This window comes from Garra rufa, chromosome 23 (assembly GCF_049309525.1).
Source record: "Garra rufa chromosome 23, GarRuf1.0, whole genome shotgun sequence".
Taxonomy (NCBI): Eukaryota; Metazoa; Chordata; class Actinopteri; order Cypriniformes; family Cyprinidae; genus Garra; species Garra rufa.
In genome coordinates this window covers 32,942,001-32,969,953 of record NC_133383.1, presented here as the reverse complement: position 1 = coordinate 32,969,953, position 27,953 = coordinate 32,942,001, and the positions used below count along the sequence as shown (strand labels likewise).

The 27,953-nt window shown below is 36.2% G+C and overlaps 1 protein-coding gene across 3 annotated transcripts in view; it reads left to right on the top strand.

Moving 5' to 3' along the window:
- Positions 1–27,953, top strand: part of psd3l (pleckstrin and Sec7 domain containing 3, like) — a 153,802-nt gene that overhangs the window by 74,528 nt on the left and 51,321 nt on the right. For all 3 annotated transcript variants that reach the window (XM_073830094.1, XM_073830095.1, XM_073830096.1), the window contains one exon: positions 15,407–15,496. In XM_073830094.1, the coding sequence (XP_073686195.1) occupies positions 15,407–15,496 (90 nt within the window). The remainder of the gene's footprint in view (positions 1–15,406; positions 15,497–27,953) is intronic.

Below are 27,953 nucleotides of genomic sequence, written 5' to 3'. Positions count from 1 at the left end.
TTTCATGTCTGTAAGGCAAGTATACACAAAGTTTTTTTTTTTTTTTTTACGTGTTCAAGGTCAGAGACTGAGACGGCAGAAAGCGCATCCTGTTTGCTTTTATTATTTTATAAAAGCACAATGTTTTGATGTTATTGTGATTGCACACAAACAAATGTAGAGTCTTTACAGATTCGAAATATGTATTAAAAGCTGTAATATTTTGAAATGTTAATGCAGTTTAAAATAGTGGCTTGCTATTTTAATATACTTTAAAATATAATTTATTCATGTGATGCAAAGCTGAATTTTCAGCATCTTTTCTCCAGTATTCAGTGTCACATGATCCTTCAGAAATCATTCTAATATGCTGATTCATTATGAGTGTTAGAAATGGATATTACCTGTTATCGAATGTTCAGGGTTAAATCTGTAAAATCTGCATGAATGTCCCTGAATATAAGTAGCTCAATTTAACCACAGGTGGAAAATGAAAAGAAATGATTCAGAAATGTGCCATTAACTACAGAACAGTGAAGAAAGAAGAAAGTTTTGCACCCCCCACTGTTTCCTCAGTGAAATGTGAGGTGCATTCTGGGTCCTCTAAGAATAGCTCCTCTCATTGGTCTCCATGGAGTTTGATCATGTGTCTTGGAACTTACAGGACGCCGTGTTTTGAGTTTGACACGTTCAGTAGAACGCATGTGCCATGGAGACGTAGAGATTTCATGCCCACGCCGCAGCACTTCTCTAGACGCTTTCATTTCAAACATTGTTTAGTTTGATGTCATGTGGGTGCATACAGCTGAAAGTTGCGCAGCCGTGGATCTTTTCAGAAATATATGCCAAACGCCCACACACAAATACATGGCTACGTTTGTGGAAGGAAGCGTTATGCATATCACACAGGTTATATAGAGACAGAGCAGGTGCAGATGGGTAAATCACATCAAAACCCGTCCAGGTTGTACAAAATTTGAAAGATGAAAGAAGAAATGTATATCTTACATTAAGGAAACAATGTTACATCTGTTAGCTTTGTGCTCAACTACTGATCTCCTGAAATACTGCTGATCTCCTGATTTATGGGAAAAGATTTTTGTCCACTTGAATGCGCTTTACAGTTAGAATGTCCAAAAACCAAACATTGTGAAGATGCTAACTGAAGCCTGTTGTCTTTGGTACACTATATTGCCAAAAGTATTAGAACACCCCCTTCTACTGAACAGGTTTGACTACTTTAGTAATTCCCATGAGTACAAATCTTAATGTTTAAGCATACTACTAATTTATAGCAACAGTTTGGACAGGACCCTTTCTATTCTAACATGACAATGCCTCTGTGTATAAGGCAAGGTTCAAATTGAAATGACTGATTCAGTCAGTGTGGAAGAACTTGACTTGAAGTCCTAATCCCAACTGAACACCTCTGGAGTGACATTAATTGCAGACCTTGAGCCAAAAACTCATCACCAAACACCAATGACTTGTACATACACTCAGGGCCTAAAACTAACTTTTTGCCACACCTGCCAATGGCCAGTGATGTGATAAAATTTACCAACCAGAAATCTTTTTAACTGGCCTGATTACCTGGCCATAATTAATTTTTCTGTTATTAATCATGATAAATAGCATATTTATATTGTCATAATTTCACATTGAACCTTTAAATTAATGTAGAAACAACATAAAGATAGTATAGGTGCATTTTTTTCTCAGTTTTACCTATTAATTATAGCCACTCAACATTACAGTATAATTGAAAGCCATTATTTTTTAGCATTCAATAGGCTTTGAAATACATATAAACAATAAATATAAAACAACTTTTAATTTAAGTGGTTTTAAAACAACTTTACATAAACTGTACATTGAATATGCATAAACTATGCAGATTAATCTTTATTCAAGTTAATTAGAGAATGGAGCAGTGGAGTAGTTTCTCTTTTTCTTTTGTTCTTTGATTTAAATCAGTGACAGGCTTCAGCAGGTTTCACTTTAAAAGCAGCACTGGGTCTTTAAAACCTGATGCACGTGACGCAGATCTGAAAACTTGTCTGAATTTTTCCCAACTGTTTATGGTCATTTAAGACTTTATATCTCATTTGATACTATGTTTGCGGGGTAACTCCCCAAAACCGTGCATTTTGACATAATTGTGTGTTTTCGTCCGTTAAAGGTTTACTGGTGCGCTGTCTGAAGCAACTCACCGAAAGCGTAGAGCCGAACGCACAACTTTTCACACTATACTTCACTGCAGTGCCCCAGATATGTGTCAGCACATTTTCAGGTTATGAAGAATAAAGAAGGAAAAAGTTAATCTTCCGAAATGAAGCAGCAATATCTTCTCAGAAACAAGTTAAACGTATCTAGAGACAAGCTGGCCATCACACTTCTCTGACCTTATCAGCCCGTTTGTATCGTATTATTTGATTCGGTCTTATTGCTTATGACAGAACAGCTAGTCTTCGGAAAAGATTATTTTATTCACTTACGTCAGAAACAGCAAATCTCTTTAAAAACTGGCTGTTGTTTTCACTACATTGCATTGTTATATTTCAGAGTTTTAGCCACCAACTGGCAGTGTTGGTGAAAGTTACATTTAAAAAGTATTGAATTACAATACTGAGTTACTGCCTAATAAAGTAAATAATTATGTTACTTAGTTACTTTTTATGGAAAGTAATGCGTTACGTTACTTTTGCGTTACTTTTTAAATCTGAGCAGGGCTTGCTTGTTTGTTTTTAATATAAAAAAGTTGTATTTTTGGCAAATGTAAAAGCCTTTTTACATCAAAAGCCTCAGGCTTAGAGAAAAATAAATTGACATCTGTACAGTAGACCGCAGAAGAATAAAAACTCTTTAGCAATAAAAAAACAAAAAACAAATGTTAGATTATCTTGAGTAATTTTTGCTTATTAGTATGGATGAACCAGATCATAGAAGGTCAGCAGCAAGGACATCGGTTAATTAAATGGGATTAAATACATAAAGGATATTTGTATTATTTAACATTTAATTATTGCAGGTTTGCCTTATATTCTGAGTTGAATTTTGACTGTTTATGGTCATTTTGAGGAACCTGTTATTTTAGTGAGTGAGATGAATTAATGCATGTTCACATTTATTCTAGAACTAAAGTAACATCTTACTCACAATTTCTCTCAACATGGGGACAGGAGAGCTTTTAATCAATAAATGGGGGAAAAAGTAACTGGAGTTACTTATTTGAAAAAGTAACTCAGTAAAGATATTTTCTTGTCAATTACAAATTAATGCGTTACCTTACTAGTTACTTGAAAAAAGTAATTTTATTAAGTAACTTGCGTTACTTGTAATGTGTTACCCCCAACACTTCCAACTGGTGACTGAGACTGTTACATATACTTGCCAACACAGATTTTTATTCGCATTTGGCGCTTGACGAGTGTTCATTTTAGGCCCTGCATACACTATATGGACAAAAGTATTGGGACACCCCCTTCTTTAGATCAGAAAAGGGCATCTCCAAAACTGTGTCAGCAAAGATGGAAACATAATTTGTGTATTTAAAAATTGTATTTCCATCTCTGGTGCACCAGTTTTGGAAGTGTCAAAAATGACTGTACCCATATGTACAAGTCATTGGTGTTTATTGATGGGTGATTTTTTTGGCTCAAGGTCTGGATTTAAAGTCACACTAGAGGTGTTCAACTGGGATTAGGACTTGGCTTTCTGCAGACCAGTCACTTTCTTCCACACTGACTGAATCAATCATTTCTTTTTTTTAACCTTGCCTAAAACACATTGTCATGATAGAATAGAAAAGGGTCCTGTCCAAACTGTTGCTATAAAATTAGAAGCACACAATCTCCTAGAATATTGTTATATGCTTAAACATTAAGATTTGCACTCATGGAAATTATTAAAGTAGTCAAACCTGTTCATTAGAAGGGGGTGTCCCAATACTTTTGGCAATACAGTGTATTTCCAACTCAAATTTACTGTTTCAACAGGACATATACCGTTCTAAAATTTGTTATTGGAACAAACCGTACTTTTATTCAGCAGTGATGCATTGAATTAATCAAATGTGACTGTTAAGATGTTTATACTGTTACAGATTCTTTATTTCAATATTCCATGGAATGTCTGGATACTGGATTCTGATTGGCTGGCAGGTGTGCAGTAAAACCGTTTAATGCACAGGTAGTTCCAAGTCAGTTTAATCACCGTTCTATATTAATGCGCTGCTTTAATTGATGCACGCAAACGCAGAGAGAGAGAGAGAGAGAGAGAGAGAGAGAGAGAGAGAGAGAGAGAGAGAGAGAGAGAGAGAGAGAGAAGTCGGACTCGGAGATCGCACTGAGCTGCGCACATACATAAACTTCTTGTCAACATCTATTTCATCTCTGTGTGATTTGAAGCGGGCAGAATGCTAGAGCTGTGTGTCATAACTGACGAAAATAACCGTCTTTTTTACCTATTCGGTCAAATATTGTGCTGCAAAGAGCAGTACTAGTTTTAAATTGTCTATAACTTGGCAAATAACCATGGAATGTAAGGGATAATGTACAGGCAGCCGGTAGTTATCGCAGAAATAAGCCCTGACAGTGTGATCAGGACTTGTCTTGTATCACACTGAAGGGGCTTATTTCGCGATAACTACCGGCTGCCTGTACATTATCCCGCTTATTACACGGCTGCTTGCCACATAAGGAAAAAAACTGGACATGAATATGAATTTGAAACATTTTATTGGCGTATTTGTTTTAAATTAGCATTTTTATCCTTCCGCGAAACGATATAGTACCACGTGACTAACATTCAAACGATGTACATCCTGATGGCCATATATCTGGCTATTGAATAAGTCTGACCGTTCGCACTTTGAACAGATGCATAAAATGATCGTAATACGTATTAAGATCCTCTGCTTCATATTTGTTGAAGTCTGTCTCCATTTTTTTCTCTTTTAGCCAGTCTTTGAGAAGTTTTATTGCCCATTCTGTATTTTTTGTGTGTTGGTTTCGTAGCTGTCATGCTCTATTTTGTCAAGTTCAGTCTCAGTAAGCTCTCTGTGTCTTGTCGTTGTTTGTTCTACGTAGTTCAATTTTCGTTTTTTCGTCTTAATTGGGGAGTCATTTGATTCGTCCAAATCTATCCACTGTTCAAACGTTTTGTTTTTACCGTACATGTGTTATAATTAATGTCGAAATTTTCCATTGTTAATTGTGGTTGTCCAGTGTTTGTCACAAGATGGCGCCAAACGGTAATCTTTGTTGGCGCGGAGGGATTTTAAACATACAAGTAGTACCGGCTATGCGTTATTACTTTGGAGCGGTGATTATTTGAAAAGAACCAACCTGCAAATGTCTCAACTGACCAATCAGAATCAAGCATTTCAGAGAGCCGTGTAATAAAAGCGGGATAATCAACGGTTTGCCATGCATTCGCGTCGGGCAGTTATTAGCTTCCACGTCGTGCATTTAAAATCCTTTAATGCACGGCAATCCGTTGATTATCCATTACATAAATGTTCTCTTTTGAACTTTCTATTCATGAAAGAATCCTAAAAAAAAATTAGGTTTTCAAAAAAAGTGTTTGGCAGCACAACTGTTTTCAACATTGATACTAATCAGAAATGTTTCTTGAGCAGCAAAAAAATTTGAATGATTTTTGAAGGATCATGTGATTTGATGACTGGAGTAATGATGCTGAAAAATCAGCTTTATCATCGTAGAAATAAATTACATTAAAAAAAATGAATTATTTCATAAGGCAATTATGTTTAAATGATAATATTTGACAATATTACTATTTTTACTGTATTTATGATGAAATAAATGCAGCGTCTGTGAAAAAAAAAAAAAAAAAAAAAGTAAAAATATTTTAAAAATTAAAAAAGGAAAACAAAACTTCACTTATCAAGACATATCATGTGGTCTTTTAGATTTGTTTTTATCGGGACATTTTTGTGACAATACCATTAACTGCATTTTCCAATAATGCAGAAATCTCATTATGCTTACTGTAGTAGCTAATGGAAGTCGTCCTGTTTGACAACATGTTTTTTCATTCAGTATAACAAATACGTGATTTTAATTTCAGTAGTCATTTCCTGTAGTAATGAGAATTTAATTTTGCGGGGCAGTGGAGTAAACACATGTTTGCATTGTATTTATGTGTATGATATCTGGTTATTGAGCAATGGGCATTTTGATTTATTGCCCTTGCAAAATAGCGTTTTATTCTCAGTCAGTCTTTGCTGACTTTGTGATCTGTGCATGCTGCGGACCCATGTCAAATCATACAGAAAGAGAAAAATGGCTTGATGTGCTGTTAAAGTGATGGATGACACGAGGCTATAGCATCATTTCAGCGATGAAACTGCAGAGCGAGATCTTGTGGAATCGTGTATTTCGAAGCAGCCTGTGTCTCTCTTTGATATCTCGTGCCAGTCTGAACATTTGTCAGTGCCATCCACCTACAAACTCGGCTGGTGCTGGCAGGAACAGTAAAGTCAGTGGAACAAACACCGTCTGCGCTTTATTTTAGAATGCAAACGGCCGCTCCTTCAGTCTTTGTCTGTGACATTATAAAAGCAGCAATCTGATGCTGTGAAGGAGAAATCAAGGTTCAGAGTAATTGCAGAGAATGTATAATAGCAGCAGTCGCTGTAGGCGCTTGTGAAATGCTTAAAGTTCCGCTGTAAATCGTGAATTATATTCCACCACAGGTTTCAGCAGGTTACAGTGTTGTTCATGATGTTGTTATGATGAGATGCAGCACTGCAATTGTGAAAAAGTCATTGTAGCAATTGTAGGACTGTGAAACTGCATCTGTTGTGCCAGCACTATGAAAATGGTGAATAGTTATTTTTTTCCACTTGTATTTTAGTAATTTGCTTTCTCAAAAAACAAAGACAGAACTAATGTGACCAAAACAAAACAGATGCATACAAAAAAAATATCATTGGATAGCTAATGCTGTAACAGTATGCAAACTATTAATTCCATTCAATTTTTATGCATGCACACTATACAATAGCTCAGAGATCAACAACGAAGTAGCTCATGAGCAAGTTCTCAGAGGACCTTAGTCATTAGTTAGTGGTTACATACTGCAGTTACATAATCTCATGCTACTGGATTAGATCAGTTCCAGATTGAAATAGATATTCTTAATCCTGTACATTTAGTTAAAGATGTCATCTTATCCAGTGCATAATGAGGTGCAGCAGTCTGTGAATCATACGGCAGTTCCAATGTGTAGGCTTTACATGTTTTTCAAAGCATTTTTTGACCCAAAATTAGGGATGCACCGAATGTTTCGGCTGAAAATAGAAAAAACAATATTTCAGTGTTCGGTAGAATAAGGGAAAAGGGCGAATAAATTGAGGAGCGCTTTGCCAAAACGAAAAAAGTTTTCATGAAAATGACATTTTTTGCCTAGACCCATATATTTTGTTAATATTCAATTTATTCTGTTAAAATGGTCTGTTGGCGCATTCTGAACATGTTAAACAATGATTGTTAAATGAAACAACAATATTGTCGATTATACATTCAAAGTTTATATTTATTTTTTTGCAAAACGCTACAAATCCATTATTTTTTTCCAAAACATTGCTCCTTTATGTCTTTAAAAAAAACAAGAGAACATGCAACATATGGCATTAGGCACTCATACTATAAATTAATATAAATCTTTATTTTTAATGTCGGCCTTCGTTTGTTTAGACTTTCAGATGCTGCCTTTCCACTTGCGTTATGTCCAGGAGAGGTATGGCCCTGTCCTTGTAAACCTTGTTTTGGTCTTTCATAAAACTGGCTAAATTTATCATCAGATCGTCTGGTGACAGCTATTAGTTTGCGTTAAATGCATCTTTATGGATTAGGCCTATAGCTAATAAAATTGTTTTGTTTTCGATTTGAATTATTTTGTTTATAGTAGTGAAGTAATAATTTAAAGTCAATTTATTACTCTTACCTTTATGAGCAAAAATGAAGTTTCCCATGGCGCTGGCGGCACCATGTCCTGCAAAGCGCTTTAGCTTTCACTCTCCGCACAAACGACTGGATATGCACCTAGCACACATTTATCTTGGTTAAACGAATAAACTAATATTGTGATATGCTTTAAGTTTTTTATATCTAAGGATTTTAATTTAAATCATGAAGACCTGAGAAGGCTAAATTGATCTGTCTGCCGCCGGCCGCTTGGTCGTTGCTTGACTCGTTACAAAAACTTGAATTTCACAAAAAAACATGTTCCAAATGTGTTTCTAAATTAACTTTATAAACTAAAGAAACGAAAATAAATGTAATTACTTTGCTATTAAAAACAGCAGCTGTGCAATGGGGAAGAGAACTCGGGCCAGTAATTCTGATCAGCTGTCGAGGTTGTTAGGAATTTTTGCAACGAATGTTTGTGTAATAGCCTATTTAACACTTATTTAGGCTACTTTTTTATTTAAATGTACAATTTCTTTGATTTATTTTAGCGTTTTGTAGGCTGCTTGTTCACTGACTGAATTGCTAAAATATACACGCACGTTTGTTAATAATGTTTGAGCCTCCTTTATATAAAACACAGCACCACCGGCGGTGGTAAAAATCTGCCACCGTCACAGCCATACAGTTCCTACCCTCCATAAATAGGTACGTGCACTTGTATTTAAATTAAAATTTAACATTCAACGACAGATGTTTCAACACAATGAATGTTTTTGCGCGGAGTATTAATTGTCTCCCCGTCTGTGTTCCTGTCTGATATGCTTATTCATTAAAGATTTAAACTTAACACAGACTGTCAGAATGGACTTTTATGCATAAATGGAAATGCTTGTGTGAATGTGTGACATTTACAGATAAGGATATGACCGTAAACTGAAAGTTTTCATGCTGAGGATGCAAACGGATCTGTCAAAGCGCCTCACAGGGCAAGCCATTACGCTATTAGCTTCAAGTTTAAAATGAGGAATTCTCATGTTTTGGGCAGCTTGGATCACGTAACTCTCCTGCAGCATCTCAGTCTGTTTCCTCCACTAGTTTTAGATGCATTTTGTCTCTAGAAATGCTTCATTCAGTGCTGTAATTTGAGGTGATCCTCTGAACTTGTACGTGCACTGTGTGCGGACCCGATTAATCGATAATGAGAATCGTTGTCGACGGATTTCATTATCGATAATAATCGATTTTATCGATTAGTTGTTGCAGCCCTAATCAAAATTGTTAATCTAGTTTAACGCACTCATTTAGAAGACTGAACACAAACATCTCTCGCTTCAGAGCGCCACCATGTTAGATTGCGCCAAACGCTCACCGAGTTCTGAATTTTCGAGCGGATATATCGCATTTAGATTAAAAACAGGTTTGCCGTTTATAGCGTTTTGGAAAGAAACTGCATCTTGCAGTACATTTTAAACAAGGAAGTATAGCGATTTGGCATGAAACATTTATTGAGCAGTGAATAGGTTCAGTGCACTGCAAAATGACATAATTAACTAAATTTATTGCGTTTTGGAAAAGAGCTCTACAATTATACCAAACAATGACATGATGACGATCAATGACGATCAAATAGAGGCATGCACTAATGCAGCAAACATGTGGGCAGTGTGGAAGCATTTAAAACTGTCTGAGGAAGACAGTTGCAAGCACCGACAGTGAGAGACTGTTTAGTGGCACATCGCATGTCTTCCATGAGAAGAGAAAGGGCTGGTTGTTGCTGGTTACTGTATGATGACTGAAATCACCAAATGGCCTTAAACCATTAGTAAATAAACTACAGATCGTTATGTTGTCTAATACACGCACCAATTGTATTTATTCTGACAGAGATTCTAATCTGCATGATGAGGCCCGTTTCACACCGCAAGCGTGAGCGGCGTCGGCGCCCATGTTAACAAATGAGTGCATTCACACCGGCAGCAGGAACAGCTGCTCAAATAGCAGCTCAAATAAAGGAACAGTACACTATGATGGCCAAAATAAATCTGATTTCACACAAAAAAGTTCTATAAAATGCATAGAACAAGCTTAAAATGCACATATCATACGCATGTCTAGTGAGTTTAACAAGAATCGTTATCAAAAGAAAATTAATCCAAGATATGTAGGCCTAGGCTACAGAAGATATAAATGTGTTTTTAATTATTCAGTTTGGGTACAAGCATGGCGTATTAAAATAAATAGGCCGAAAATTACAAAATGTTTTACGGCAGAATTTTTTATGATATATATATTATTTTTTTTTGCATCAAGAAAAAGCTGCTTTGAGTCTTGGATTGTATAAAGCACTATATAAATAAAGGTAAAATATAATAATAATAATTAGGGATGCACGATATTTATCGGACAGATATGGGTAAAAATTACGTAATTTTTATTGCTCCGATAAATAAATGAAACCCGATCCGATAAAGGACTCTTGCTGGTAAATCAATCAATCAGTCTGGTTTATCTGAGATTCGTCTGCTTTCCGAGTGCAAGTGACTGCAGCTGTAAACTGCAGTGACTCTCGGCCTTTGTCGCGTGTAATACGTCATCATCTGTGTCGTCATCATCGTCTTCGCCCGTCTGGAAGTTTTTTGCGGTGGCAGATGAGGACGATGCTATTGCTATTTGCAGCACATGTTTAGCAAGGATTCTGAGAGGAGGTAAAAAGCCGTCAAGTCTTAACATAACAAATCTCACTTCAGAGGTCGTCATCGCGGTGAATCTGTTTTAGGGGCCGTTCACATGTCGTGCCTAAAAACGTGTGGAAAACACTAGACGCGCCGCTTTCTTTCTTTCCAAACCGCTCTGTAGCCTGCTCTGCTGTGGCGTCTGCCGTTGCTAAGCAACCATGACCTGCGATCTCCATAAAGACGTGAAAGTTTCAGCAAATGATAAATGGATTTTCAGCATTAAAAATCGCTTGCAGTAGCTCTGTTATTAAATTTATTTAAAAATGGTTATTCCTGTACAGCTATGATGAGCTGTTTCTCCACCTTGGCAGTGCTTTCAATGTTATTAAGGGAACGGGTGAAGCCGATTAGTTGGTTCATGTTATATGACCTGCGTTGGGTTTGCGGCATTCTGAAAAGTTGATGTTTTTATCTCGATTCTGATGTTTTATTCCCCGCCTTGTACGATTTGGTTGCTGCACACATTCATAATATGATCAATAAGAAGCTTTAACGGACATTTGGACATCTGACGTTACTCCAGGATGCACTTTTCAGTTTTTCCAGGTTGACAAATGTCATAGCATTTTATTTATTTAGAATTGTGGTGCCTTACACAAAAAATAAAAACATTTCAGGACTGATGTTTGCTATGATTGTTAGACCCAGATATATACAGTAATATACATTTCATTAGTTTATCTCAGATTTTGTATTCTCCTGGGTGCACAAAATTATCATATAAAAATATGAATGTATCGGTATCGGCCACAAGAAGGACTTAATTATCGGCTATCTGTATCGGTAAAAAATTTCATATCGTGCATCCCTAATAATAATAATAATAAATGAAAAATGTTAAAAAAAATACACATATGTAGGCTCTAGCGCTACCCATATTAGTGTTGGGCGATATGCTCAATTTTCATATCGTCCTATCGTCAGCCTGAGAGATCGCCGATACACGATACTATCGTGCTAATTTAATTAATTATCTCTGTACTAAATTCCTTATTCGTTTTGTAAAGGTAGACTTTCTATTGGCATATGATTAAGTTGTGCGTGTACAGAGCGCTATCTACCGGAGTTGTTCAAGTTACTTTCGGTTTCATTCTCTGCTATCGTCAGTGAGTGAGTTGTAAATGTGCGTGCCAGAATGTAAATGAATGAATCTTTCTTTACCCGTCATACTGCAATAATGTTACCGCTGTATGTCTGACCGTTATCATCAGGTGATGGTGTAGTTCAGTTCATGTTGGATGCGGAGAAGTGATGCGCGTGTAATTCACGTGCGTATGTTTAGCGCCATCTGATCGCATCGTAATTCTAATTAACGCCTATAGATGTTACTGAGATGAATGTTTGTTTACTATATACAGACTGATTATGATACATCGTAATTAATTCAGCCTGAACCAGGTTTTACTACCTCGGTTATCCTAATGACTGCAATGCTAATATAATATAACACTCCCTTTAGAATCTACCACCCTACTGTATGATGAAAATCTCCCATTTTCACTGCATGAGGTGCGTTAGGGTGCTGTGGCCTCTCTATGCGTGTGTTTATACCGCGGCAAGTTTCTGAAGCATCCTAGAACAGACTCTCTGTGCTGCATTGCTAAAGTTAAGTTCTTTGTTGACGGATAATAATAATAATCGTCTAACTATCGTCAAAGGCATCAGCAACAGGCGATATCTCTGACTATCGTCGATACACGATACTATCGTCTATCGGCACAAGCCTAACCCATATTTTACCTCATTCATGTGCAGCTTTATGATTGGGGAGCACAACGTAACACTTTTTGCATTTCTCAGTTTGTGTAAATGTTGTTTGTCTAATGCAAATATGTCGCTTTGTTTCATAATTACAGTGTATACGTTTTTTTTTTGTTATTTACCTCAAAAGAAAGGAAGTGAAGTGTGACAACATGCCAAGCTGGTGGGATACAATGTAACACTGAGGAGCACGTTGTAACATCACCAAATGACAGCTTAAAATGTTATCTGATCGAATGAAAAAAAATATACACGACAAACTAAAATATTTGGTCAATAAAATAAAATTATTAACTTTCACAAATAAAATAATGCCATTTTAAAAAATATATAATAATAAAAATAATCTATTTTTGAGTTTGACAATGAACACATCGCAACCGTGCGTGGGACGACCCTAATCGCAACACACAGCTACACAGTATAGTTCAAAATAATGTGCGCAAATAGATGAAACGTTCAGAAAAACACTCCACTCCCTCCACACACAGTTCTCATAGAACACAAGACACATAAACGAGCCAAAATGCTTTGTTTGTTCCCCGCGCTCCCCTGAGTGCTTTATGATCCCACCAATAAGTATTACAAATACTTATCTTCGAAGGAAAAGGCCTGGGTTGAAGCTGCTTCTGCAGTTTCATTATCAATTTCATATTTACATGTAATCAGTTTCATAGAGAAAAGCTGATTACTAAATGCTTTGGAGCAGCTGCACGCTCTACTGTAGCTGTAGTTACGCTGACGTGAAGCTCACGCTCTGCTCAGGCTTGCGGTGTGAAACGGGCCTGAGAATCATTCATAAATCTGCTGCTGTCAGCAAAAGTAGTACTGAGGTCTTCTTGCAAATTTCCACCAAAATCAAAGTCAACATTCATAAATGTTAGCATTGTAATTTTACTGTTATTCTGTAAAATAAAAAGTAAGACAAAAATAATGATAACAATCATAACAACAGCTCTATTAATACATTAATCATAACATTCTCCTTTGCTCAGCAAGGCTGCATTCATTTGTACATTACAAACACATGCTTGATTGAAGAAGGGGGTCTTAAAAATGGCCAAAGAATGTTATTTTACTAACTTATTAATTGTAAGTAAAATTATGCTTTGTTGGTAGGCTATAATGTCTACTAGAATGTTAAAAATGTTCAGTGTTAAATAAATATTTGTAAAATTTTGTTTTGTAATTGATTTTTTTTTCCGTTTGAAAAGCAAGACAAAATTGTAAAAAACAAAAATTGGCTAATTTAGTTTGGCTTCGGCCAAGTATTTTCATTGTGGTGCATCCCTACCCAAAATACAGAAAAAACAGTTATATTGTGAAATATTAAAATTTCAAACAACAGTTTCTTTTTTAAATATATTTTATATTTTTGTACCAAGTATTTAAATCTCTTGATTGCCTTTGTAACATGTCACTGTGACACTGATATATGTGCTAGAGCAGTGGTTCTCAATCCTGGTCCTGGGGGACCCCTGCTCTGCACATTTTGCATGTATCCCTTATTTAACACACCTGATGTGCAGAGCAGGGGTCCCCCAGGACCAGGATTGAGAACCACTGTGCTAGACAACAATAAATGCAAGATAACTAGATGCAAAAGGATCTGGTAATCATATAATCATCTTTTTATATTGTCCTGCCAGCAGTTAAACTTGCTGTATGCTAAAGCAATAAGGTATTACTGACAAGACAGCATGGTTTCTGAAAAAAAATTGTGTATTGTGAAAAGCACTATACAAATAAATTTAATTTTCAAATCTAATTGATACCTGTTTACTTTTCAGCATTCTTTGTTAATTCTTTGACGAATTTAATGGATGATTGCTGAATGAAAGTGTTAATTACTTTTAAAAAATGTTATGTAGGGGAAAATCCATGGCTATGTTTGCATTAAACAGTTTTACTTTAAATTAGTATATTGATCAAATTTAAGAATATGATGTAAATGATGACACATTTAGTAAGGTTAGGAAAATGTGCCCTTCATAAGATTAAAAAGTGTCCTAGAAATTAATTTAGGGCAAATATCACAAAAAAAAGTGTCTTATAACCCCGGACAAGTAATTTTTTTTACTCGGGCAAGTGAATGACTGATATGTTTATGCGCCAAAAGCTGAATGAAATGGTGCTATTCGATTGAAGCGTGCCACATGGACCCTTTATCCGCTCAAATCAAAGTTCAAGCAGCAGCGGAGTGCAAGTTTACTAGAGCAGATGTGTTTACTCGGGAGCACTAAACAGTGCTGTGAGATCCAGTGTGAAGTACGTGAATTTAACACAAATGATTTGCTGATTTAAACTAGTTTAAAGCCAGATGAAACAGCACTGACAAACAGCAGAAACACTGTGCGCCACCATACAGTCAGACGGCATATGCAGAAACCAAGAAATACATTTTTCTATTAAGATATTTATTCTGTTAAGGATAATTAATGGTCTGGTTTCTACAACTTTCTGTTTGGACCAAAAATCTGGCTTTAAACTCTTTAGAAATAAAGATTGGACATTAATTATCAATATATCGACTGATATGAAAAAATATTGTGATAATGTTTTTGGCATTAATATAGAACAGTGATTAAACTGACTAGGCACTACCTGTGCATTAAACCGTTTTAATGCGCACCTTCAGACAGACCATGGTATAAAATAGTATATTCAACTGTGTTTTACATTGAATTGCCAGCAAAAACAATTACATAGTGATATAAGGTTTTGGCCTTGCTGTCCACCCCAGTGAATATTATTCCTTATGTTTAACGGCAGGCTCTATTCAGTTTGTAAATTTGATGAGAAAACAGGGCTGACTGATTTACAGCCATTGTAGGAGTGCATGCTGGGATGTCAGCATGAATTCATTAGAGATCCCCTCCTCTGCTGCTGTCAGTAGTGTTAGGTCGTGTCAGACTCGCGGGGTTAAATCAGGGTGATGCAGTGCCATCCTGTCCCATTAACAGCCCAATAAATGTTTCTCATGCCCCACAGAATATTGGGAAGAAGATGACGTGCCAGGAATTCGTCAATAACCTGGACGGACTCAATGGAGGACAAGATTTCCCCCGGGAGCTGCTGAAGGTAAGTCTCAAACAAATCTCTCACATTGCTCTTTGAGATGATGTATGAAAGAATACATTACATTAAAAACTGGCTTGATACATACCAAAAGAACTCAGCTGCTCCAGGTCCTTTGAGTCTGGTGATACTCTATAACACACAATGCTGTCTACTTTCCCTTGTTTTCATAAGATCATCTGATCTTTAGTAATCAATCACCGTCAACTGATGTTTGTGCACTTGATACAAACTCAAGACAAAAGCGCTCTTGACTCTGATTCATTAGTAATAGATGCTGTTATTGGAGACAGGCCTAGACATTTGGAGGCCTGAACTAATGCACAAAGATGGCAAGATTCTCTTTAAACTCCTGCACCATAAAGAGAGTTAAAAAACAAAACTTAAATAAAAATTAGGGTTGCATCGTATCGACGCCGATCAGGCTTTTTGAATGGATCGGATATCGGTGATGCGTGACCGATCCAAATTCGATACCGTTACCAGAGTTTGATTAAATAAATAGCAAGAAATAAAACTGTAAAAACTATAATAATTCATACAAGAACACAATTATTTTAAAACATTGCCTTAAAAATAAAATACATTTAAAAAGCGTTGCGCTGCTTACACAAGCATATCTGACGTGAGTGTGACAGGCGAGTTCAGAGGGAACTTTCACATGCAAAGTCCACCTCAGCGCAGTAAACATGTCCCTGATTTGGAAATATTTTACTCTTGATACAGCAGCTAGTAGCACTGCAAATTGTAATATTCGCAAAGCCAAAGTTTCAAGAGGTGGAAGTAGTGTTTCGAATCACAACACCACAAATTTAATCAAGCATCTTCAAAAGCATCAAGCAAAAGAACACAAGGACTTTGCGAACAGAGTGACAGTTTTTAATACTTTCTTTGTAAATACTGTGTAAATGAGATATTGTTTAATACAGCAGTTAAATAAGAAGTTATTATTAAATGACTTGCATTGTCTGCCTGATTTTGCTCTATTTCGTCGTCAAAAGTGGTCTGAAACAAGTCACAACTGAGCCGCTGTGCATCTCCACTCAAACACAGCGGTGTTTCGTTTATGAATGAACGTGCGTTTTTAAACGAATCTAGTGAAATGATTCAATTTCCCAGAGATTTCACAGAGAGTCACAGAGAGTCACTTGCTTTATTCCTGAATGAACCATCCGTTCGAACGAATCAAATGAGGAAATGATTCAGTAATTAAATCAGTGTCTTGCCGCCATATGCTGGCAGATCTGTTCAGTTATTTATATCTGTAATATTTCTGTTTTCAAAATGTTATTTTTTAAACATTAATCTTAATATGAATTTATGAATTTGATTGCACTCATGCATGTATCTCTTTTCCCGCCCTTTTTTTATCCAACAATGTGCAAGCAGATTGGGTATTTCTTTCTTTACCTCAAAACAAATAAATCTTAATGACAAAGTGAATTGTATACATTCTTTAGTTTTGAAGGTCAAATACCCCCACTGATATCGGCCTGGTATCGGTATCGGCCGATACTCAGAATTTTTGGTATCGGATCGGTTTTGAAAAAATGGTATCGTTGCATCCCTAATAAAAATAGGAAATATGTGTGGCTAGAAGCATCGTTGCTGTCATTTACTTTTTATATGGAGTTAAATGTTTATGCAAATATTCTGTTCTTGAGTTGTTTGTGATCGTAAGTGATGCTCACAAAGATGTATTTATGCCTTTGCTGGTGCTAAACTAAAGTATACAATGCATTCAAGATATACTGCGTTTTTTAGTTTATTCATTCTGTGGGAATCAAGCCTGTGACCTTGCTGTTGCTGGTGCCATGCATTATTGTTTGAGCTACAGGAATGTTACAGATGCAGTAGAATGGCAAAAACAAATGCAAACTGTTGATAACCATATTAAAAATTTACAAGCTTTATGAGCCAAAAAAAGATTTTAATGCTCATTTAAATTGTAATCCATATGTGTAACTTTTTTCAAGTGGGCTTTTAAACTTGGCTTATAATTTATAAAAAAAAATGCATGGTTGGTCTTATTTGGAACTAGGGATGTAGCGATATCAAAATCTCACAATTATTAGTAGTATTAGGAGGGGAAATTTGTGCTTTTATGAGTTTAATTATTCTATCTAATGCACTTTGAAAGTTCAAAATTAATAAGTCCAACCCATGTTTGTAACTAAGAAAACTAATAAAAAAAAAAGTCAGTGAATTGGCTTGTACCTGAACTTTCAAAGAGAATCAGGCAACATTGTATCTGTAATATACTGTCTAAATTACATTCACACTGTTTTTTTAGGAAGCCAAACTAATTAGAATGTGATAATAAAAATAAAAACAATTACAGTAATAGCCATATATTGTAAAACAAATTAACCGTAAAATAAATTAAAAATAATATTTCATCTTTTTTTTTATCCAAACTTGAAAGAGATGTTTTAAATTTGGACTACAGTAATTAGCCGTGGGTGGTATGACCAAAATTTTATTTCGCGGTAACGATATCTTTCGCAATATAGTTTTTTATATAGGTAGTTGTTCCAGAAAATGTACAAAAGGGCTTTATATAATAAATAAGCTTGAATATTTAAGAAAAGAAAATGACCTGATCTTATTTGATTATTTTGTGTTTTATTCCTCCTCCTGCTCAGTATTTTCTTTTGAGCCCTCCTCGTCTGTTCGTTTCTCCTTTTCCATGTTTTTACAACCTCCCAGCGTATCCTTCAGTCTTGCATTCAACGGTTTGACCAGTCTCAGCCTCACGTGAGTTGGCCACGCCCACTTATTTTCATTTCGCGGTATACACAGAATAAAAAATTATTTTACGGTACACATTTCATTCCGCGGTAACGATATATACCGTCATACCGCCCAGCCCTAACAGTAATGTTACCCATTTAAACTGCTAACTGTCAATTGAGCTGTCAACAATTCATACTGCACTTTTAAGCTTTTATTTTGATGGAAAATTCCAGCTTCAGCAAAAACAGGCTTACAAAAATGTGTCTCATTACAAATCTAGTGAAATTCTGTATTCTTCTGCTGCAAAAATAAAGCCTAATTTGTGCCTGTTGCATTCCCAAACATGCACTAAACTCACAAGTTCACTGCATTCATTCACTGTGAACTGAGCCGTTCTGAGGTGCGGAAAACACCGGGCCACAAGCTGATCGCCTAAATGAAGTGAGCCCTCGCTTTGACATGCACAGCAAAAACAGGCTTGAAGAAGTCCATATTGTGCTTTTGTTTTTTTTAAGTTTGACTGTTCCAGAGAACTTCTTATTCTTTATGTTAGAATAAGAAGTTTAAGTATATTTTAAAAGCTACACTTTTTGCCTGGAAGACCTATCGTTTCACATCGTCTTGTGACCATGATAATATCAAGACTTTTGCTATTGCAATATGACGATATTGATAATATCGTTACATCCCTATTTGGAACACAGATTGGTAACATTATTTGTCAGTATAGCAAAACATGGCATTGGAACTTGAATTGATTGTGATTTATTGGGTCACTTCTCCTTTTTGTAGATGGTTTGATTCACCATCAGCAGTTGTAGGTAGATTACTTGCATTTACATTTCTTCATTTAGCAGACGCTTTTATCCAAAGCGACATACAATTGGGGAATATAACAAGCGATTCATCCCAAGGAGGCAGAACGACATAGGAAGCGCTCAAAATACCTTATATCAGGCATTGTTAGATGAGTACAGGATAGAAAGGGAAGCTCAAGAAAGAAAAGAAAACAACATTTTTTATTTTATTTATTTATTAATTTTTTTTATTGAGTCAAATAGTGTCGAAAGAGATGGGTTTTCAGCAGTCGCTTGAAACTGTCAAGGAGTCTGCATTCCGGATAGGGGTGGGAATATCATTCCACCAGACAGGAACAGTGAACAAAAATGTTCTGGAAAGTGATGTAATACCTCTCTGTGGTGGTGTATATATATATATATATAAAACACACAGAAAAATGTCAGACTGTTAACTCCCTTTTATCATTATTCGTGTTAACATGAACTCCAATATCTGAACCATAACAATAAAATCTGAACTTTAACAAGAAAGGTTTTCCGACTTTATTTACCAAAAATTAAACATTAAAACAAAACTATATTTGTTAATGATTATTTATTTGACAGAAAACTGCAGCATGACCTGTTAACATGCAGGATGCCTAACTATAAATGTTTAGAAAGGTATAAGGATTTATTCCAAAATAAGTTATGATTAAAAATCTTTGACAAAAAAAAAACAAAAAACATATGCATTCACTGAGGGAGAGGAAAAAACTCCTCTACACTGGAGAAAACTTAGAGAAAAGTGTTATTATTCCTATTTTTACCCAAAATAAGGTGTTAATATACATGTAATATAATACATGTAATACAATGTTTCATTCATACAGGAAGTCCCTAATATGGACAAAGGTATACACTTAACTCCGATAGAGATATTTTAACTGATGAAACATGAAGACGTTTCTGTACGATTGCGACTAATGGTTTATCTCTGTTCTTCAAGCCATATCGGGTATTTTTATATGAATAAACTATAGATGCAATGCCATGCTAATGAATAGCCTTTATCAATTTATAAAATACTAGCCTATATAAAATAATGATTTTGCCTTATTCTGTGATGTAAAACCACGTCAGATCACAAAAGGAAGCTATTTCAAACACAAAGACTCAAAACAATGCAAAATCAATACTATCGAACGTATAAAAAAGTCGGTATGTACGTTCAAATTTACCTTAGTAAAATGCGTGCATGGATTTTGCATTGTGTTGAGTCTGTTTACAAACCCCTTGAACGGGATATATGCCCTGCTCTGGTGCATCACCCTAGTTTTGTAGACAGAAGGTGCGTGCGGCTTCAAGTTGCGCTATACGCACACCGACATGACATTAAAGTAGCGCAAAGTGATTTGAAAGCATGCATGCGCTATATAGCTCATGTGGTACTTTGATTTTTAACATGTACCTTTCTGCACAGCGCCGCTTCAAGTCGAACGCCCCTAAAAATCCAATTGGCAGCCCCGCGACTGTCTGTATCGCCTGGCTTGATAAACAGAAGTTTCAAACAGAAAATTCACAGCTACAGCCTTCTGGATGAAAAATGTTTTTCTTATTTTTGACGTATTAATTTATTTAGCTTCGTTTAATTAAAAACATTTAAACATCATAAAAATATATATAATATTTAAACTCAATAATTATATTTTTAATATATAATATTTTTTTTCCCTGCGCCTCCCCACACATTGAAAACCCTTGCACTAGAGGATCTCAGACTTCTGGAGGGAGTGTAGATGCGTAGTAGTGAATGGAGGTAAGCAGGTGATGAGCCGGTGACTGTCCTATATGCCAGCATCAGTGTCTTGAATTTGATGCGAGCCGTAACCGGTAGCCAGTGCAGGGATATGAAGAGAGGTGTGACATGGGTCCTTTTGGGGCTCATTGAAGACCAGTCGTGCTGCTGCATTCTGAATCATTTGTAGAGGCCTGATTGTACATGTTGAAAGACCGGCCAAAAGAGCATTGCAGTAGTCCAGCCTGGAGATGACCAGGGCCTGGGCGAGGAGTTGTACAGCATGCTCTGTTAGGAAGGACCTGATCTTTCTGATGTTGTGCAATGCAAACCTGCAAGATCGAGCAGTTTTAGCAATGTGATCTTTAAAAGTCAATTGGTCATCAAAGATTACACAAAGATTTCTGGCTGAAGTCGATGGGGTAATTACTTACAAATTGTAATCCATTACAGATTACACGATGAAAACGATGGTTAGTGTTGTAATCTAGGTTACTTACAGTATTTGTAGGTAATGTAATCTGGCTACTTTTTAGATTACTTTTTGGATTTATTTTTTATCTAACTTGTTTTAAACTTACCATTAAATCTACCATATTGATAAAAAAAAGCAAAGAGAAAGAAAATATATTCCCTTTTTTACATCAACATCATAAAATGCATTACATAACATTCCCAAACTGGGCTTAATGTAAAAGCTGCAGTGGGATTTTGAGTTAATAAAAAGCTATTTAATAATTAAATCATAAAAATATAAATAAATGTAAACCCTTGACCACTAAAAACAAAAAAGTATATGTATATGTTTATCTGCAGGTCAGTGTGACCATTAAAGACGTGAACTGTGAACATGCAAATATGTTGTTAAATTATTAACATATTACTTTTCTCAGAGATATTTCAAGTAAATATTTTATATCATATTGGTTTCAGATTCTGACAAACATGTTTGGGAATACCTGCATTATATGAACAAACATTAATGCCAAACAGCAAGGACATTACACAACCAAAGTTTTGCAGGTTTGAAATACTTTTGTCCAGACTTCCAGAACAAACAGGTTCTAAATGTTGCTGGATATGATATACATCACCAGTGTTTAGTAACTTGGAGACCATTGTTTCATACATGGTCTGTATGTTTGAGACGTGTGTCTGCCCAAATCAGAAACATGGTTTGCAAATTTATTACGTGACATTGTAAATATAGTCAAAGTAAATCTGTATGACACACAGTATGAATAAATTACTGCCATTGTGTGAATATGTAATCATGCAATCCAGAAAAAAGTAAATGTAGTGTAATTATTAATATTTAGTGTAATTAATAATGTTTAATTAAATATTATATTATTTTAAAATATAATATACTTGAATTACGAGTCACTTTCATGACATGAACATCTTGGATGACTAGGGGGTGAGTGCATTATCTCTAAAATTTTTTTTCCTCTTTAATTTGTGGAATCTAATTACGTAATCTAGATTACGTGTCAGATCAGATCTGTGGCCCACCTGCTAGACAATCCTTGTCCCATGTTTCCTCTGATATGTCCGGTTCTGGCACCATCACTGCAGCCGAGCTCAATCAGCGACAGGCCAAAACAGCCCCGTGTGGACTCGGGCTCAAATGGGTGTGATCTGCCAAAAACAGAGGACATAAATAATTAAATACCCCCCTCCACCGCCACTAACACCTCTTCCGGATAGTACACCCTTTATGGCATGCTTTAATAAAATGAATACACTTTACACACTAACAGGATGTGTATTGCATGCTTAATCAGTTGGCAGTTACTTCAGCGAGCACTTTATAAGACGTTACATAAAACTGCACCAAAAGCGAGTGCCCTTGCCGAGCGTCTGTCGTGACTGTCCTCTGCCAACTCCATGAGCTGGCTACTTTATGAGCTTTTTATGGCCCGCTCGCAGGTATCGCCATACTGAATGACTCACAGACTATCTGCCTTAATGACAGAAGAGTGGTTCATTTTGGTGTCAGACACATCTTTTCGATGTTAGCTCAGAATAATTCTTGCGGTGGATGTTGTTAATCTAGTTTAGGTTTAGTTCAGTGCTGTTAAGTTTGCACTGGTCAAGTTGACATCTAGCAAACCAATCAGACAGCTTTATTGCATTTTGAGACGGCAAGGTCAGAATCAATGGCACATTTGGAGTGAATTGTAGTTCAGTTGTGTGAGTCACCGTCTTGTTTTCTGCAGCGAAATCAGCCTGCCAAAGCTCAAAATATATTGATGGATCATTTTGTCCTTTCATATTTCTTGGTTGGCATGTGAAGGAACTCCGGTAAATGGGTGACTGATCCGCACAGCGCCAGCATCACCTTTGTAGCAGAACTTAATGTTTTATGGTATTTTTAGATCATAAGTTTGGAGGAAAATGCTTCTAATTTCATGTTATCTGAAGCATGAAGCGGATAATAAAATGCATATATATTTTGGGGCTGGCAACTTATGCGATTAATTAAATATCAATAAATGATGCAAACCTTCTTTATTTATTTATAAACAAGAGCAGATCGGACAGAAGGTTATTACAGAGTACTTTGTACTCTTTGGCTTAATATGGTTTAAAAGACAAATTAGACATTTCCAGTCTTAACTTAATGCAAGTGAGCGAACAACATAAAAAAAAAGATAAAGTTATTTTTTACTGTTTGTAATGAATATTTACATGAATTTTGTTAATTATGACTCACCACTTTGGTTTCGCACACAATTATCAAATAATACAAGAATATGCCAAATTACTTAAGGTTTTATTTTTTCTCAAAAATGCTTTTAGCGAGTTTTTTCCCCCTGTGATTTAAGGGCAGTTTTATCACCCTGAGAAACACTGTGGCTTGTTAAGAGCGTCTTTTCAGAACGACTGTGGAGACGGACTCAAATAAACTTGAAAGCATCAGTGTCAGTGACTGTGAAAGACTGCGTGTCTCTATTTCATTGGCAAACACTACGCACATGGAACAATTTGTCGCATATCTCTTGCAGTATTAAACAGTCTCTTTTGATACATCAAATATCTCATTTCTGTCTGCTCTAGTTACACACTGTCACTCTGTGCCTGACCATTATGTATTATTGAAATGTTCACAAGTTTAATGTTGCTGTGTTTATGATTATAGCCTTGTTTGCTGATCATCTTGAGGCAACTGATATCCAGAAGAAACCGTATATTGGTGTAACTGTTTTGGGAAATGTATTTTATTGATAGTCTTTGGCCAAGGCTAATCTAATTACTCATAGCTGAGCCTTGTTTGTTGATGGAATACATATTGGTGATGCATTATTATAATAATATTCTGTATTATAATTAAAAAAAGTTATAAATTGATTTGCATTTTAATGAGTGAAATAAGTATTAATAATATGACTTAGTACTTGGTGGCAAAACCCTTGTTGGCGATCACAGAGGTTAGACGTTTCTTGTAGTTGCTCACCAGGTTTGCACACGTCTCAGGAGGGATTTGTCCCACTCTTCTTTGCAGATCCTCTCCAAGTCATTAAGGTTTTGAGGCTGATGTTTGTCAACTCAAACCTTCAGGTCCCTCCACAGATTTTCTATGGGATTAAGGTCTGGAGACTGATTAGGTCACTTCAGGACCTGAGCGCTTCTTCTTCTTTAGCTACTCCTTTGTTGCTTTGACCATGTGTTTTGGGTCATTGTCATGCTGGAATACCCATCCACGACCCATTTTCAAGATTTGACATCATCTCTTTGATGTGGTCCAGTTGTCCTGTCTCCTTAGCAGAAAAACACCCCCAAAGCATAATGTTCCCACCTCCATGTTTGACGGTGGGGATGGTGTTCTTGGGGTCAAAGGCAGCATTCCTCCTCCTCCAAAACATGGTGGGTTGAGTTTTGGTCTCATCTGACCACAACACTTTCACCCAGTTCTTCTCTCAATCATTCAGATGTTCACATGTGGTCTGTACATGTGCTTTCTTGAGCAGGGAGACCTTGCGGGCGCTGCAGGATTTCAGTCCTTCATGGCGTAGTGTGTTACCAATTGTTTTCTTGGTGACTATGGCCTTGAGATCATTGACAAGATCCTCCTGTGTAGTTTTGGGCTGTTTCCTCACCGTTCTCATGATCATTGAAACTCCACGAGGAGAGATCTGGCATGGAGCCCCAGACCGAGGGAGATTGACAGCTATTTTGTGTTTATTTCATTTGTGAATAATCGCACCAACTGTTGCCACTTTCTCAACAAGCTACTTGGTGATGGTCTTGTAGCCCATTCCAGGCTTGTGTAGGTCTCTTAAAGGGATTGCTCCTAATCTCAGTTTGTTACCTGTATAAAAGACACCTGTCCACAGAAGCAACCAATCAATCAGATTCCAAACTCTCCAACATGGCCAAGACCAAAGAGCTGTCCAAAGATGTCAGAGACAAGATTGTAGACCTACACAAGTCAAGTACACAAGCCATGAAGCTTGTTGCACCTGGGAGCCAGAAATCTTGCTGAATTATAGGGGATGAAATACTTGTTTCACTCATTAAAATGCAAATCAATTTATAACTTGAAATGCGTTTTTCTGGATTTTTTTGTTGTAATTCTGTCTCTCACTGTTAAAATAAACCTACCATTAAAATTAGTCAGTGGGCACACCTACAAAATAAACAGGGAATCAAAAAAATTTTTCCCTCGATGTAGTATGCCAAAAAAAAAAAAAAAAAAATCCAAAATTTGTAGTATTTGAAAAACAGAAGGCAAAAAGTTTTTAGGATGACTACTTCTACCGAGATTCTAAAGTGTGCATTTGATGGACACTTCACTATCCCATGAGGCAATGGGAGAAGATTTTGACTGGAAGTGAAGTGGCATAATTGACCCTTTGTAAAGGTTACTGTTGCTACATTCGACAAGCCATGACACTCTCATATCACACATCATGTTCTCATGCAGTGAAAAATACTTTGTGGAGCAAAGAGGAAACTGACAACTCAGACAGACAAGACCGAGCATGTTATGCTATGAAACAAAGCTTTCAAATTGTGCCATTTAAAAAAAAAAATCTCTTTACCGTGTTGTGACAGATCGCTGTTGTGCTTCCTTCAATCAGCACATGAAATAAACATGAATGAACATCAGTAGGAATCTTGTTTCAACTGTGGAAAGATGCCAATAAGCACCATTTTTCAAGCCCACTGATGCAAATCTACTCTCCTATCTGGTTTGTTTGTACATGACAGTAACAACATGGCAGATGTAGTACTTCCGAATTTCATTCATTCTTCCCATTTTCAACAGTTGCAAAATGTGGTACTTAATATAGTATGTGATATTGGATGCACTGTAAATATTAGAGGGTGTTCACACTGACAGCAATCTGTGGTAGCTCAGCTAAAAACTTCAACATCTAAGAAGGGACTAGACATGGCTCAGTTGTATATATCCTGAATGATGTTTAATAGGATCAAGAGTTGACCAGTTGGCAGGGATTTACAAGAGTAACATCTGAATGTCCAGGTTCTGCTTTTGTCCTGGTATACAGAAATCCCTTGAGATCTTTGCGGTCTTTGAGATCTTTGGATTTGTTGGAGGTCTGGCCTTTAGAACAGAGACATGAGTGACTGTACGCCTCCGTGTAATCAGACACCAATCACTGCTGCCACACTTCTATTCTTATCAGACTATTTTTGCTGGACTCAACACGCACATAATGCTGAAGGTGTTTGCCGAGCTCTTGGGCAAGACATGGTAACCTGTGTCGAATTCAACTGAAATGTAAACCTTCATTTTCAACACTAGATCTATTGTATTGTGATTTTAAACCTAGCAAACCAATATTTTGCCTATAAAGTGTGTTTGCGCATTGTTCTTTACAATAAATGACACCTGCTTTGCTCTGTTGTCTTTATTGCACTAGTTTATTGTCTCTCTGCGTTTCTTGTTGGAGGCTACACATTCGTTTGGAGAGATCAGTAACTGATCTGAATTATTCTGATTGTTTCCTGCTGGTCCAGAACTAATAAAAAATTAAATAGAAAATAAATGAATGAATAAATAAAGAATGAACATTTCAAGTGTTTTATTTAATAGATATGGTTTGCCGTCATGGCAGGATCCTTGTGGAACGATTGTGTGATATCAGGTTTATAAACGCAGGCAAAGTGACGCAGTTCATCTGTCTGAAAATAAAGTGTTAAATCAAAGGTCAAAAGATTAATAACTGTATATTAGATGGAAAATCGCAGCGGCTATCTTTAGACAACTGCTGCTTTACACAAACAGAGGACAGCTTATTCTTAAGTGTTACAAATGCTTTTATTCTCTTGCAGGCTTTCTGTTGGTCTATAAAACGTCTTTAAAGGTGCCATAGAATGGAAAACAGTATTTACCTTGGCATAGTTGAATAATAACAGTTCTGTACATGGACGTGACATACAGTGAGCCTTAAACACCATTGTTTCCTCCTCCTTCTGAATTTGGTGTTTGCAAAAGAGGCCAATCCTAATATAACAGCAACTATGATGTTAAAGTCAGGATCATTAATAGTTATGCCCCCAACATTTGCATAGCCCAATCATCAGATGTTTTGCAGGTATTGTGCTATTGAAAAAAAATAAAGCAAGGACAATAGCAAAAATGGACGATCACAGAAATAAATGTTATGTTCCAGGTTGTGCGGGGGATGTTAAGTAAGTCATGTTTTTAAGTAATTTAATGGTTTAACATGTTATCATACACCCTTAAAAATAAAGGTGCTTCACGATGCCATAGAAGAACCTTTTTGTTTAAATGGTTCCATAAAGAACCTTTAACATCTGAAGAACCTTTCTGTTTCACAAAAGGTTCTTTGTGGCAAAAGAAGGTAAATATTAGATTATAAAAAGGTAAGCAAGAAATGGTTATTTAAAGAACCTTTGACTGAATGGTTCTTTGTGGAACCTAAAATGGTTCTTCAATGGCATCGCTTGAAGAACCTTTTAAAAGCACCTTTAATTTTAAAGTCCCCCTGAAATCAAAATTAAAGTTTTTTGGCTTTTAGTATGAATATATAAGCCTTAAGATTATCTATAAGCTAGTGTGCTTCAAAACAACGACAAAATTCGCTTTTACAAGATATGGGCGTTCAAAACTTACAGTCTCGTCACTTCCGCCAATATGAATCAAGGATTT